This window comes from Zeus faber (assembly GCF_960531495.2).
Source record: "Zeus faber genome assembly, chromosome: 8".
NCBI classification, from domain to species: Eukaryota; Metazoa; Chordata; class Actinopteri; order Zeiformes; family Zeidae; genus Zeus; species Zeus faber.
Window position 1 is genome coordinate 23,975,781 of NC_137195.1, and position 14,755 is coordinate 23,990,535.

The 14,755-nt window shown below is 41.4% G+C and overlaps 1 protein-coding gene across 1 annotated transcript; it reads left to right on the forward strand.

Annotated features, from left to right (window-relative positions):
* Positions 1-10,755: 10,755 nt before the first annotated feature.
* On the forward strand, positions 10,756-12,720 carry LOC307233826 (E3 ubiquitin-protein ligase TRIM39-like; the record flags this gene model as incomplete). Its single annotated transcript, XM_080005260.1, has 1 exon — positions 10,756-12,720. The coding sequence occupies one exon, from the start codon at positions 10,756-10,758 to the stop codon at positions 12,385-12,387; it is 1,632 nt and encodes a 543-aa protein (XP_079861386.1). The 3' UTR covers positions 12,388-12,720.
* Positions 12,721-14,755: the final 2,035 nt, after the last annotated feature.

Genomic DNA, 14,755 nt, shown 5'->3' on the forward strand with positions numbered 1-14,755 from the left:
ATTAACCATAGCTAATATTTATTCAATGAGGATGACCCAAATTTCTTTCACAACATATTTTTAAAACTCTTAGAATTCTCTCAATCATTTATCATATTTGGAGGAGACTTCAACACAGTACTGGATCCAAGTTTAGACCGTTCTCAAGCCAGAAATATTCACAAATCCTGGCGTTCGTCGGCGCTATAAAACAATATGTGAGTGATCTTGCTCTTGGGGATTGTTGGTGATCAAATAACCAACATTCTAGAGAATACACATATGATTCACCACCCCACCAAAGTTTCTGTAGAATCGACCTTTTCTTGACAAGGAAAGCCGCAATGTCCAAAAGCCCACTAATCTTGAAATCCACCCCATTGTAATTTCTGATCACAGGCCGATTAGTTTCAACCTCATAAATGAAACAAACTGGAACCCTCCCGCCAGGTGGCAGTTTAACGCCTCACAAATAAAGAATTTAACCATTTATTTTCCAGAGAATGGACTTCCTTCATTGAACTGAATGACTCCCCAGAAATATCACCATCTTTACTCTGGGAAACGGCTAAGGCAGTTCCAAGAGGTAGTATTATTTCATTCTCCACTCACAAGAAAAAAAAAGGACAAGAATGCCAAAATAAACATGAACAACGACTAAAGGAGTTGCATTCCCAACAAGCCCACTCAAAATGTCATGAGATCTGGACGATTGCATCTCAATTTGATAATATCATCCATCAAAAGACACAATTCCTCATGCAATGAACAAGAGAAAATTATTTTGAATTCAATGAGAAATCAGGTAAATTTCTCGGCAAGCAATTGAAACACGATAGAGAAAAAACACTTATTACAGCCATCAATGATCCGCAGGGTAGGATAACATACTCCCCTCAAGACATCAATAACATATTTAGAGACTTTTATAATTAGCTGTATTACTCAGATAATGAATCTAATATATCAAAAATTCACTAATTTCTTGATGATATTGACCTTCCTAATCTTTCGACAGAGCAGGCTACCACGTTAAATCAACCACCTACTCTAGAAGAACTCAGGAACGCTCTCTTCTCTATGCCCAACAATAAATCACCTGGATCAGATGGCTACCCAGTGGAATTCGATAAACACTTCTGGCCACTTATATCCCCATTATACATCAGAATGCTAACAGAGATTTAATCAACCTCCACCATGCCTCCGCACATGAATACCACTCTCATTTTGGTTTTGCTCAAACCCAATAAGGACCCAACCCTCACCTCCAGTGATAGACCCATAAGCCTTATTAATTGCGACCTTAAGATTATAAGTAAATCACTAACCAACGGAATTCAAAAAAGTGATTCCATTTATAATTCTCCCAGACCAAACAGTGTTTGTCAAAAGCAGACACTCAATCCAGCAATATGCACCATTTATTCAATCTGATCAGCATATCTCAAAGGAACTACTTAAATACTATTATTGCCCATGTAGATGCCGAAAAAGCATTTGACAGAGATAATTGCACATATCTCATTTCAATCCTCAACAAATTTGGTTTTGGAGAGTCACTCATTCAATGGATCAGAGTCCTCTGCAACTCCCCATCTGCTTCTGTCCTCACTAATGGTTACACTTCACAGCGTTTCAATCTACAATGCGGCACAAGACAAGGATGACCGCTCTCCCCTTTACTATTCGCCATCTTTATTGAACCCCTCGCAGCGGCCATCCATTAAAACAGTAATATCGTAGGCATACAAACAGGAAACTCTGTTCACAAAATCAGTTTGAATGCAAACAATGTCTTGTTGTACGTACGGAACCCAATATCATCCCAACCGGAGTTGTTCAATCTTATATCTAAATTCTCAGCTATCTCAGACTATTCAATAAATTTGACTAAAGCCACGGACTTACCACTAAGTGGGGGGGACTGCAATGCTGCAACTCAGAAACTTCCCTTAACCATCACAACGGGCAATATTAGATACCTTGATATTGATATGTCTGCCAATCTGTCAGATTCGTTTAACCTTAACTTCACTCCATTGCTCAAATCCATTGGAGAAGACCTAATTCGATGGAACAACCTACCCATCTCACTAATTGGTAGGATAGCAGCAGTGAAAATGAATATACTCCCAAAAATAAACTCTATATTTTCAATGACCCCAGTGCAACCAACAGTACATTGGTTTAATACTCTAGATTCAATAGTCAATACGTTTTATTGGGTATACAAGAAACCGAGAATTAAACTAGCAACACTACAGAAAAACAAAGACTGTGGAGGCCTAGCAGCCCCAAACTTTCGATACTACTATCTAGCAAAACATCGTCAATTTAAAATTAAGAGGTTACAACCAGAGCAACGACTGGGCCATGGATGGCGTGACATTGAACAAACAGAATGTCAGGAGTTATAATATCTGATCTAGCATTCCTTACTTAATCAATAAGGAAACATAATTGCTGTAAAAACCCATTTATCGCAACAACTCTGTGAGCCTGGTGGAAATTCCTCAAACACAGTGGTCGCTCTCTATCTCCAAACAAATTCATGCCAATCTGGCACAACCAGGATTTTCTGGTTAAAAACAGACCAATAATCTTTAGGTCTTGGAAAAGACAAGGAATTACTTATCTGGAACACATTTTTCAAAACAATTTGCTTTGTGCTTGCAATCAGCACAAAAACCTTCACAGCAGCTCTCTAAGGACATTCTTGTAGGAGGTTATGGTCATCATTAACCGCTGAACATTTGAATGACCCATCCTGACCAGAACCCTTATCTCCGAATCACATTCTTATAATGAAGTCCACAACCGTTCTGCCCCCTCCTGGACAATTTGTCAGAAAAGAGCTTTATCTCCAAAAGAGGCGGCACCGAGTACAGCGTTTGGCTAATGAATTTTGGACTTGATGGAAGAAAGAATATCTTTTGAACTTACAACCAAGACAAAAGTGGCACAAGAATAGAAGGAACTTGAAGGTGAATGACATCGTCCGGTTAATAACAGGAAATGTTTTATTGAAAAGTTGAAGTGTTTACATGCGACAACATTTCATTTAGGGAAATCCCACATTAAGGTTTGTATGATTTGGTGGGAGTGTAATTGTTGACATTATATTGGTTACATTTGTCATAGTTTGTATGCCTACAATATTTGTTTACTTTTTTTAAACCAATTTGTAATTGAGTATTGATTTAAGTTGCTGTCATTTATTTATATATTGCCTAATTTAGTATTACTTTTATTTTGAAGGCGACGTGCGACGCTTACTCTATTGCAGTCAGAAGCGGCGAGCACCAACTTGGTGGATGTGTGGGTGAAAAGTTAACTGGTTGGAAGGACTTGAATATAAGATGTGAATCGTCAGGGGAGGATGTCAATGGTTTCAAGGAAGATTCAAAGTCTACTTCCCTCCTTCTAGCATGCAGCCAAAAAGGTATTTTGTTTGTTTGTTGGTATTTTGCTTGAGTGAAATGTTAATCCACATGCTGTGCATGCTATTATTTGATGTTAAGCTGACATGGTGTTTATATTGCAACGCTGTGTGTGTTTCCAACCGTGGTGAAAGTCGCTGGAGGGGGGGGTTCAGGTTTATTGGGTGGTTGTTGTGTTCTTGGCTTCGTTTGATTGGTGGGGAGGTGTCCAGGATGTACTAAATACTTGGTAATTGGCCGGGGGGGCAATGTAAGCTGCGGAACAGAGGTGTGCCGAGATGGAGCTGGGAACTGAAAACAGCCATGGTCTCCCAAGTCGCCACAGCGTCACCGTCGTATTGCTCTGAGGTAAAACCAGCGTTAAAGTACCACCCGCTGAAAGACAAAAGTTGCCGCCAAACGCGACAGAAAGATGTTTAGGGAGTGGCTCATGGCTACATAGGGTGAAATGGTAACCAAAGAGAGAAAGACGGTGACTGATAGTTAACCCCCGTGCGTGGGGGGCCCTCAGACGCTGGTGCCGCTAAGGTTATTTCCCCCAGCTAATACGGCCAAATGAGCCCCTATAGCAGCCTACCTGCCCCGCGCCGCACGGTTATGACGTACAACCTGACCCCAGCCCAGCTGTCCTACAGTGCTCTAGCCCCCTCGCCATGCATAGCCCGAGCCTCGTTACTCACCAACCTCCCAGTCCAACGACTGCCACGGCCTCCACACCAGCTTTCTTCAACAACGCTAACAGGTCTGAGCAGTGAGCCCACTAGCCCCAGCCCTGAAGGAGTCCAGATGTGGAACACTGCTGAGTGAGCGAGCCCAAGAGGTGGAGTGGAATTTCTGTGATGGAACAGGGCTTCGGATGGAGCGGAGAGCTCTGCAACCCTGCGTCTGGGCGGCCACAGGTTCTACCCCCGCCTCTGTCTGCCCCCAGGCTCCCAGCTGATCCACAGACCCAGAGCTGTTGGAGGTGTGTTCAGAGATGCATGGAGTGTGGCTGGTTGATATTCTGGGGGCATGCCTGCTTGGTCTAGACCAGGAGTATCCAAATGTTTTTCACTGAGGGCCACATACAGAAAAATAGGCAAAGGGCTGGGCCACTCACTAGAGGTGAGCTATATCGCCTCACCTCTAGTGTATTAAAGTTAGAAAAATCAATCAAATGTAGGTAAATTATGCTTGATAATTGAATATGCTTAAAGAAAAAAAACAGCCTACATCTCAGCTTTCTATTAATGACTTTTCATTCATTTAGTTACAAAAATGATTGGCAGCACATTCTCCAAACAGCAGCCCTAGATCGCTTGTTGGTCAGGATGGTGATCCCTCTTCACAGCCCTGTATAAAGGGGGACAAATAAGGGGAAAAGGGGATGGGTATATTTCAAGCTTGTTATGCAAATAAGTTATTGGGCTTGTTAACACATCAACTAATTTTTGTTGGAAAATGTTATCAACTTTAATTGACTGAATTGATAAAGTAATTGGGATTATTAACACATGAATACTGTGTCATATATTTTTAACTCACCTATAATGGGGATTGCGTTGCGCTCAGTGGAAGCAGTGATGCTGTGTTTTGATCTGAAGGATGGCCGGCAGGTCAGGAGTAAGTTTGGTGGTTGCGAAGGACATCGCAGAGATGACCGTCGGTCATTTTGGTTCTCAATCTGCTTTTGTTCAGAGTTAAAAGAGAAAATGTTTGCTCACATATGTATGTTGAGCCGAACAGACTCATCATTCTTTTTGCGTGGCGTCTCATCGGAGGAAACTCGGCCTCTTCCAAGCTCCACTAGAAGTCGGGAAGAGAGAAGAGCTGATGTTGCTTCTCCAGAGAATTATCACACTGCATTTCGATAAGTTCTAATTGCAGACTCTCTTCCACTTCTTCTGCATCCATCAGGAAGGGAGTCGAGAACAGCTTGATTTCTTCCTCGATGATGGTAAAATCTTGGATGCGCTGACTGAATTCTGTCATGAGAGACGTGATCACAGACACACATTTCCCCTTTTGAGCAGAAAGCTTGGCCTTTTGGAAAAGCAAATTTGATTTCGGACAGCGTGGGGAAGTTTGCAACATTTGAAGTTGCGTAGTTGTGTCTCAAAGAGACGGAGCTTCACACAGAATGGTAGTGTGTTCGTCCCTTATTGGCCCCGTCCCATCTTTGCTGCCATTTCCTCATTGTCCTTTTTTCTTCCCCTTTCTCAAAAGGAATATCCAAAATGCTTGTCACTCTTGTGATCGATGAAGCCTTTCAGAGACGCCACTTCCTGCCCCGAGCCTCGCTGCAATCTCGCTGCCGCCACCGCGTGGTAAAGACAAAGCACTGCACCTTCCGCCATAACTAAAAACAACTGCACCCGTTGTTGTTCAAATGCAAACGAAACCGGAACCTGAGAAAACGTCAAACAAAACAACAAACTGCTTCTATCTCACGTCCCACCTTAAACTGGACAGCAAAATGATGATTTATTTCTTTTATTCGTTTAGGTTCATTGTATTTTGTGTGCAAAGGAAAAGGAGAACGATGGCGGCCTGTTTACAGTGAAAAGGCCATTAACCCTCTGAAGACCAAGCTGTAGTCAGAGAAGCATGATGAGTGTGATTTTGGTGTGGTCTGATATTTATCTAAATATAATCAACTTAACACACTCTGACTCCAAAGTGCTTGATATATCTATTTGAGGGAAAATCACAGCTACATTGATGTGCCATCAAGTTTTGTCAGTATCATTATGCAGCTTTTGGGAGGATCTAAAACACACAAGACATAAAGAGTATGTTTTTGTATTTTGTGTTGCCGCCAGAAATGTTGTCATAGCAACACACGAGAATATATTAAACTGTTTTGTCAACACAAAAGTTGTTCATGTTGTTCAATGAAGTCAAAATAGTTGATCAAATCTGATTTCTAAATAGATAAAAACAAGGTTTTATCACAACTTTATATTATTTGACCCAAGGTGTGAAATGAGCCACAAGCTGAAAATGCACGACCCCCTGGTGGGGGCCATTAGAGGTGTGGCTCTGCAGCAGGCTGGGCCCTCTCTCTGTCACACTCTCAAAGGAATGAGGCTGTAGGCGAGTGGGAGTGGGGCAATTCAAGAAATGTAAGCAATGTTTTTTCTTTTGAAAGATTTATTGAAGACGTCACACAAACTATATACAAAAACCCCAAAAATGGTTTTAGGGGAGAAGAGCAACTCTAGAACCAACAATCACTTTCAAGTCAAATGAACATTTGAATTCATGAACAAAAAAGAGAGAGAGAGAGAGAGAGAGAAGCTTGCGGTCCTGGCCTGCTAGGGCAGCTTGTAGAGGTGCTCTTATACTGTAAAAACAAATTAAAAAAGTGTAAAGAAATGTGATATTGACATCACTCATATCTCTTCAGACTACATACATCACACCTGGCAGGGCAATGCCACGTATGACATACAGCTCACCAGCTTATGGACTGCACCCACACCTGGACGTGCTGTACAATGCTCAGCTTGCTCAGCAAAAGAAAAACTGAAGAGAAGAAAAGATGTCGCCGCCGCCAACATGTTTTTCTTTGTTGGGTAATTTGATTGACAAAAATTGTCTCTTAACTGGTGAACTTGCCAGAAAGGAGGCGGGGCCATGTGGGCGAGGCGTTTCCCAGTATCACAGCCCTGATACGAACCCCCGTCGCCCTTCATCCACTCCCATGCACTAGATTTGTAACAGCTGTTGCCATGCAAGCAGCACACACTCACGCACAAGTAAGTGAGTCATCAATTTATTGCCAATTGACGTCAACTGTGTCCAAATAAAGAGTTCCGGAAGTGATTTCCCTGTCGCAAAAATGAAAAGGCTTTCAACATCATTCCTTCTTTCTGTCACTGTTGCGATCATCGCAGACTTTTCAAACTGAAATCTGTCACTTTTTGCAGGCAAAACCAATACATTTGTCACTCCAACTTTGTTGACCTTGTTTAGCAACTCTTGAACAATGATCTGAACCAAGATGTTGCCAGAACAACTTGGTTAAGATTTAACCACAACAATGCGAGTGAATGGAGGGCAGGCCATCTGTCAGAAAATATGATTTCATTGAAGTTATTTCATTCATAGGGAGTGTGGTCAGGCCGGAGGATGTGTTTACAGACAGTTCATATTGATTTGCATCTAATGCACAACTGCAAGCAAGACAGCTAGAACTAATACCCCTTTCCCACTGCACCAAAAAGCTGGTAACACCTGCCAACATCTGCCATTTGTCATCAGTGGGAAAGGAAAATCCCTGGTCTCAGTCCCGGGTCTAATGACCCTGCGATAGACACAGGTTTCAATCGGTTCCACCTCTGCCCCCGGCCCCGGGGGCTAGGGCCTGAAAACTCGGGGTGTGGAATGGCCGGGGCTTCCCCCCGAATTGGAATTCCGAATTTATTCTCGAAAGGTTCTTTCGAGTTTATTCTCGAGTCGGCTACGAACTCGGAATTCCGAGTTTATTCTTGAAATACAGGGTCATTTTTTGCGTTCTCTGCAAAGTCAGTTCTTCTAACTTTATTTATGTCAGTGGTTTTAACTCCGACCGCTGTTTGAATTAAGTACATCTTTGTGTGAAGGTTTACATTTGTAATTGACAACAACGCTCTTGTCTTTGCAATGTGGAAAATGACATTATACGGTGAAAATGTGTCAATGTGTTGTTGTAACTTGGAATGCTAAATGCCTCCATTCCTGGCTTTAGCGTAGGTAAAGTCTGCAGTATTTCCAAGAGTATTTTAATGAACATATGCAAGTGATATAAGCCTCTGACAAAGGATTTATGTTCTATGGAGAAAATGTTTTAGTTACTGTGAAATACTTGTTTGAACGTTACCTGTAGCGGGGAAATAATTGTTGTTGTGTAGTTATGTCTTTTATACTTACCGTGTCACCCTGAAAATAACTAACATCATACTTACCTTTATTACCTTCCTGTTGGAATCCAATTCCTATGGTGATTGATGTGTTTTTTACCTTGTATGTTTTCCCTTTCACCTTCCTGCATTGAAAAGCTGCCAGATGCAACAATCTGCCTGTTCCTTGGAGGGTTGAGTGGAGAACAGTTGAACTTGCTGTGAGGCCTCAGTGCAGCTCATCGTGACAACACAGAGACAACAGTTCACTTGATGGAGTCCATGTATTTTCTAAAGCATCTGCTCTTTGTCTAAATGTCAATAAGTGTGAATTACTAGGTAACATGCATTCAATTTGTTCTATTCCAGTCAAAGATTGGGTTACCCACCTGGGAATGTTTTATTACTAAAGACCAAACAAGAAGGTGTTCTTTGAATTTCACTCTTATTCTAGAAAAAAACTCTGGAAAAAGTCAATGGCTGCAAAGAGCCTTGCCTTTAAAAGAACAAAATAAATACAAATATCTATTGAACCTTTATGTAAAAACAGCAAAGTTGGTTCCTTGTTCCAGAATGACATTGTGTCCGTCCCGTATGTACATGCATTCCGGAACACTGGGATAGATACTTGCCGGAAGAGAGTTTGGACTCCAACGGAAAAATACTCATTAACCAATAAGATGAAAGAGGTTTCATTTAACATCATCCACAGATGGTACCACTTCCATCTGTTCTTGTCACATTTAAAGGAAATTTGATCACATCCAAAGCCCAATTTTTAGTTGGAGAAAAAGAAATGGGATCATATATTAAATGTATTTGGGAAGAACCAAAAAGCATTAAAGAGCCAAAGAATATGCCTGACCCTAAATGTTGTTTTGTAGACTTACTGCACTTTACTGTCACCTGCTGGATTGTTAAGATAATTGATATGACTTTGTCCTCTTACTCTATGAATGTAGCCCTGGCCAAACAAAAACATGTCATTAATCTCACACCTGTCATCGCTGTCAATGATTTTAATCGTTTGACAGCTCTAGTTATGATCAATGATGATGTCAGTGTTATTTGCTAAAGAATTTGTCATTTCTCTAATACTTTTTTATTTACCAGTTTACTAATAGTAGTTTTATAAGTAAATATATAAGTATTGCAATAATAATAAAATGATAATGATAAGAATAAGAATAATAAGCATAATCATAATAAGAAATACAAATGACTAATAAAAATAATGAAATAATAATTAAATAATAATCGTAATAATACATTGAAATAATAATACATTGTAATAATAATAACTTTGATATATGAAATCAATCTTATTTGTTTTTTGGCTGCTGGGGTGGGCTGACTGTCAGTAAAAGGTGGAGCTATGTAGGTGGTGCTTCTCACTTTCAAGGAAATGAAACTTAAAAGAATCCAGTTTCTCTTTCACAGTCACACGAAGGATACAGGTCAGTTCTGTCTTAATTGTCTGATTCTTGGTCGGTTGTCACAGAAATTGAACTTAAAATAATTCAATATGATCCAATATTGATATGACTTCGTCCTCTTACTCTATGAATGTAGCCCTGGCCAAACAAAAACATGTCATTAATCTCACACCTGTCATCGCTGTCAATGATTTTAATCGTTTGACAGCTCTAGTTATGATCAATGATGATGTCAGTGATGTTTGCTAAAGAATTTGTTATTTCTCTTATAATTTTATTTACCAGTTTACCGATAGTAGTATTATTTTAAGTTAATATATAAGTATTGTAATAATAATAATAATAAAAAAGCATAAGCATAATAATAAATTCAAATTACTAATAACAATAATGAAATCATAATAATAATAATATTGATAATACATTGTAATAATAAGAACAACTTTGATATATTAAATCAATCTTATTTGTTTTTTGGCTGCTGGGGTGGGCTGACTGTCAGTAAAAGGTGGAGCTATGTAGGTGGTGCTTCTCACTTTCAAGGAAATGAAACTTAAAAGAATCCAGTTTCTCTTTCACAGTCACACGAAGGATACAGGTCAGTTCTGTCTTAAATGTCTGTGATTCTTGGTCGGTCGTTGTTTTTTTTTAATGAAAATATTTGATCAAGTGACGTGTTGAGCAGAGGGTTTTTGGGAGCTTTGTGGAGCATAAACTTGTGACGTTCATTGAGATCATCAACAGAAACAAGCAGTAGGGTGGAGGGGGAAGTGTTTTATTCTTGCAGTCATTTTAGTAAAATGGTCAAATCCTGTTCCATTTCATGTCAGTCATCATGTAGTTTGAGTATTTTTTGAAAAAAGACTGTTCTGACAACACAATTCACCACCAAATATATGTTTGAAAGGTTGAAGTCGGTGACCTTGTGAATGAGCTCCTGGTTCTAAACCACGGAAACAAAAATAAGCTTTGCTCTTGTTGTCATCTGCTCCCCATGTCTCTGTGTCATTCTCTCCTCTCTCCTCTCCTCCAGCCATGGCCTCAGCCACCGATCTCCTGGACCCGGAACAGTTCATATGTTCCATCTGTCTGGACGTGTTTGCCGAACCTGTTACCATTTCATGTGGACACAACTTCTGCAAGGCCTGTGTCACCAAATATTGGGACGAATGTGAAGAGTATAATTGCCCAATGTGTAAAAAGTCATTTGAAAAAAGACCCGATGTCTGTGTCAATACTTTAATATCTGAGGTGGTGGCTGCTCATTTCAAGATGGCTGTTCATGTTAAAGCTGCCGGTTCCAACCACCACAACCAAGAGGAAGGGGCGGTGCTCTGTGACTTCTGTCCAGGCACCAAGCTCAAGGCCCTGAAGTCCTGCCTGGTGTGTTCAGCCTCTTTTTGTGAGACTCACCTGGAGCCCCATCAGAGGGTGGCAGCCCTGAAGAGACACAAGCTGATCAACCCTGTAGAGAACCTGGAGGACAGGATCTGTAAGAAACACGATAAGCTTTTAGATCTCTACTGCAGGACTGAGCAGCTCTGTGTCTGCGTCATGTGCACGGAACACAAGGGTCACGAAACGGTGCCCGTAGAAGAAGAGTACGAGCGCCGCAAGGTCCAGCTGGGGAAGAGGATACCGGAATATCAGGAGATGATAGAAGAACGACGACGGAAGGTGAAAGAGATCGAGCGCTCGGTGGAGGAGGGTAAGACAGTCGCAGAGAAAGAGATAGCGGAGTGGGCGGAGGCCGTCGCCGCTTTGATGGCCTCCGTCCGGACGAAGCAGGATGAGCTGATCTCAGCCATCGAAGAGAAGCAAAAAGCAGCAGAGAAACAGGCTGAAGAGTGCATCACAGAGCTGGAGCAGGAAATCACAGAGCTCCAGCGGAGGAGCAGCGAGATGGAGCATCTCTCACACGCTGAGGACCACCTCCAGCTCCTCCAGCGCCTCCCATCCGTCTTCTCCTCTCCACATGCCAAGGACTTGTCTGATATACCCGTACGCACTCATCTCCATCGGCCGAGGCTTGGATTGGCCGTAGCACAGTTGGAGAAGACAATCGCTCAGGAGGTGCAGAGAATTCTGGTCGAGGAAGATCTGGAAAACTCAGCGATAGATGTCAGACTGAGGCTGATGCAGCAGCTGTACACAGTGGATGTGACCCTGGACCCTGATACAGCACATCCACGGCTGATAGTGTCTGGTGATGGCAAACAAGTGACACATGGAGACAAACCTCAGCAGCTCCCTGATAATCCAAAACGATTTAATTATTGTAGTTTTGTTCTGGGAAGAGAAGGTTTCACTTCAGGGAGATTTTATTATGAGGTTGAGGTGGAAGGGAAGGACTGGCGTTTAGGAGTGTTGAAAGAGTCAGTCAAGAGGAAGGAAGGTTTATCTCTCAGCACTGAAGATGGCTGCTGGTTTATATATGGAGATAAAATAACTTCTTCTGGGGTTAAACTATCCTGGAAACAAAATGTGTCCAAAGTTGGGGTGTTTGTAGACTATGAGGAAGGGCTAGTTTCCTTCTACCATGTGGAGGCAAAGGATCATATCTACTCCTTCACAGGCTGCACATTCACCGAGAAGATCTATCCAGCGTTTAACCCAGGTTTAGTTTATTCCAATAAAGCGTCACTGAGGATCACAGCTCTGAGGTGAAAACAATGAGCTCTCATCCAGCCACAGCACATTTGTATCTTTACACTTTGATCTCCATTGTTCAGATGCTTTCATCCAGAGCCACTTGCAGCCACTACAATGAGTGAGTGACATGACAAACATTTACAACATGTTGTGTGAGGTGTTCTTTACTTTGATGTCATCACTTATAATGTTTGTAAAAATAACATGGACATCATTCTTTTTTTCCTCCATTTCTCCCTTTTTTGGTGTTTTTCTCTTGTTTCCATCGTAAAAGCTTCTTTTTAAATGTTTAGTTTGATGTGAACAGAACTGTTTTTGGACTTGATGACGTTGGTTTCTTTGTGCTTCACTGTGGACATTTGCTTTTTGGTTTGAACAATAAAGGCTTCAAACTACGAATGGAATCGTCTCCTCATCTCACCTAATGCTAATGCTAATTCAGCTCATGGTTAGACGGCTAATGCTAAGACGGCTAATGCTAATACGGCTAATGCTAATTCAGCCCAAGGTTAGACTGCTAATGTTAAAGCAACTAATACTAATACGGCTAATGCTAATTCAGCTCATGGTTACCCGGCTAATGCTAAGACAGCTAATGCTAATACGGCTAATGCTAATTCAGCCCATGGTTAGACTGCTAATGCTAAAACAACTAATGCTAATTCAGCTCATGGTTAGACGGCTAATGTTAAAGCAACTAATGCTAATACGGCTAATGCTAATTCAGCTCATGGTTACCCGGCTAATGCTAAGACGGCTAATGCTAATTCAGCCCATGGTTCGACTGCTAATGCTAAAACAACTAATGCTAATTCAGCTCATGGTCAGACTGCTAATGCTAAAACAACTGATGCTAATTGAGCTCATGGTTAGACGGCTAATGTTAAAGCAACCAATGCTAATACGGCTAATGCTAATTCAGCTCATGGTTACCCGGCTAATGCTAAGACGGCTAATGCAAATACGGCTAATGCTAATTCAGCCCATGGTTAGACTGCTAATGCTAAAACAACTAATGCTAATTCAGCTCATGGTTAGACGGCTAATGTTAAAGCAACCAATGCTAATACGGCTAATGCTAATTCAGCTCATGGTAAGACTGCTAATGCTAAAACAACTAATGCTAATTCAGCTCATGGTTAGACGGCTAATGTTAAAGCAACCAATGCTAATACGGCTAATGCTAATTCAGCTCATGGTTACCCGGCTAATGCTAGGACGCCTAATGCTAATACGGCTAATGCTAATTAAGCTCATGGTCAGACTGCTAATGCTAAAACAACTAATGCTAATTCAGCTCATGGTTAGACGGCTAATGCCAAGACGGCTAATGATAATACGGCTAATGCTAATTCAGCTCACGGTTAGACCGCTAATGCTAAAACAACTAATGCTAATTCTAAGACGGCTCATGCTAAGACGGCTCTTTCTAAAACGGCTAATGCTAATACGGCTCATGCTTATACGGCTAATGCTAATACAGCTCATGTTAGACGGCTAATTCTAAGACAGCTCATGCTAATACGGCTCATGCTTATACGGCTATTGCTAATACGGCAAATGCTAATACAGCTCATGCTAATTTGGCTAACGCTAGGACAGCCCATGGTGAGACGGCTAATGCTAATACGGCTAATGCTAAATCAGCCCAAGGTTGGACTGCTAATGTTAAAGCAACTAATGCTAATACGGCTAATGCTAATTCAGCTCATGGTTACCCGGCTAATGCTAAGACGGCTAATGCTAATACGGCTAATGCTAATTCAGCTCATGGTTCGACGGCTAATGTTAAAGCAACCAATGCTAATACGGCTAATGCTAATTCAGCTCATGGTTACCCGGTTAATGCTAAGACGCCTAATGCTAATTAAGCTCATGGTTAGACTGCTAATGCTAAAACAACTAATGCTAATTCAGCTCATGGTTAGACGGCTAATGCCCAGACGGCTAATGATAATATTGCAAATGCTAATTCAGCTCACGGTTAGACCGCTAATGCTAAAACAACTAATGCTAATTCTAAGACGGCTCATGCTTAGACGGCTCTTTCTAAAACGGCTCATGCTTATACGGCTAATGCTAATACGGCAAATGCTAATACAGCTCATGTTAGACGGCTAATTCTAAGACAGCTCATGCTAATACGGCTCATGCTTATACGGCTAATACTAATACGGGAAATGCTAATACAGCTCATGCTAATTTGGCTAACGCTAGGACAGCCCATGGTTAGACGGCTAATGCAAAGACAACTAATTTTAATACGGCTCATGCTAATACGGCTAATGCTAATTCGGCTAATGCTAGGACAGCTGATGCTAAGACGGCTAATTCCAAGACAGCTCATGCTAATACGGCTCATGCTTATACGGCTATTGCTAAT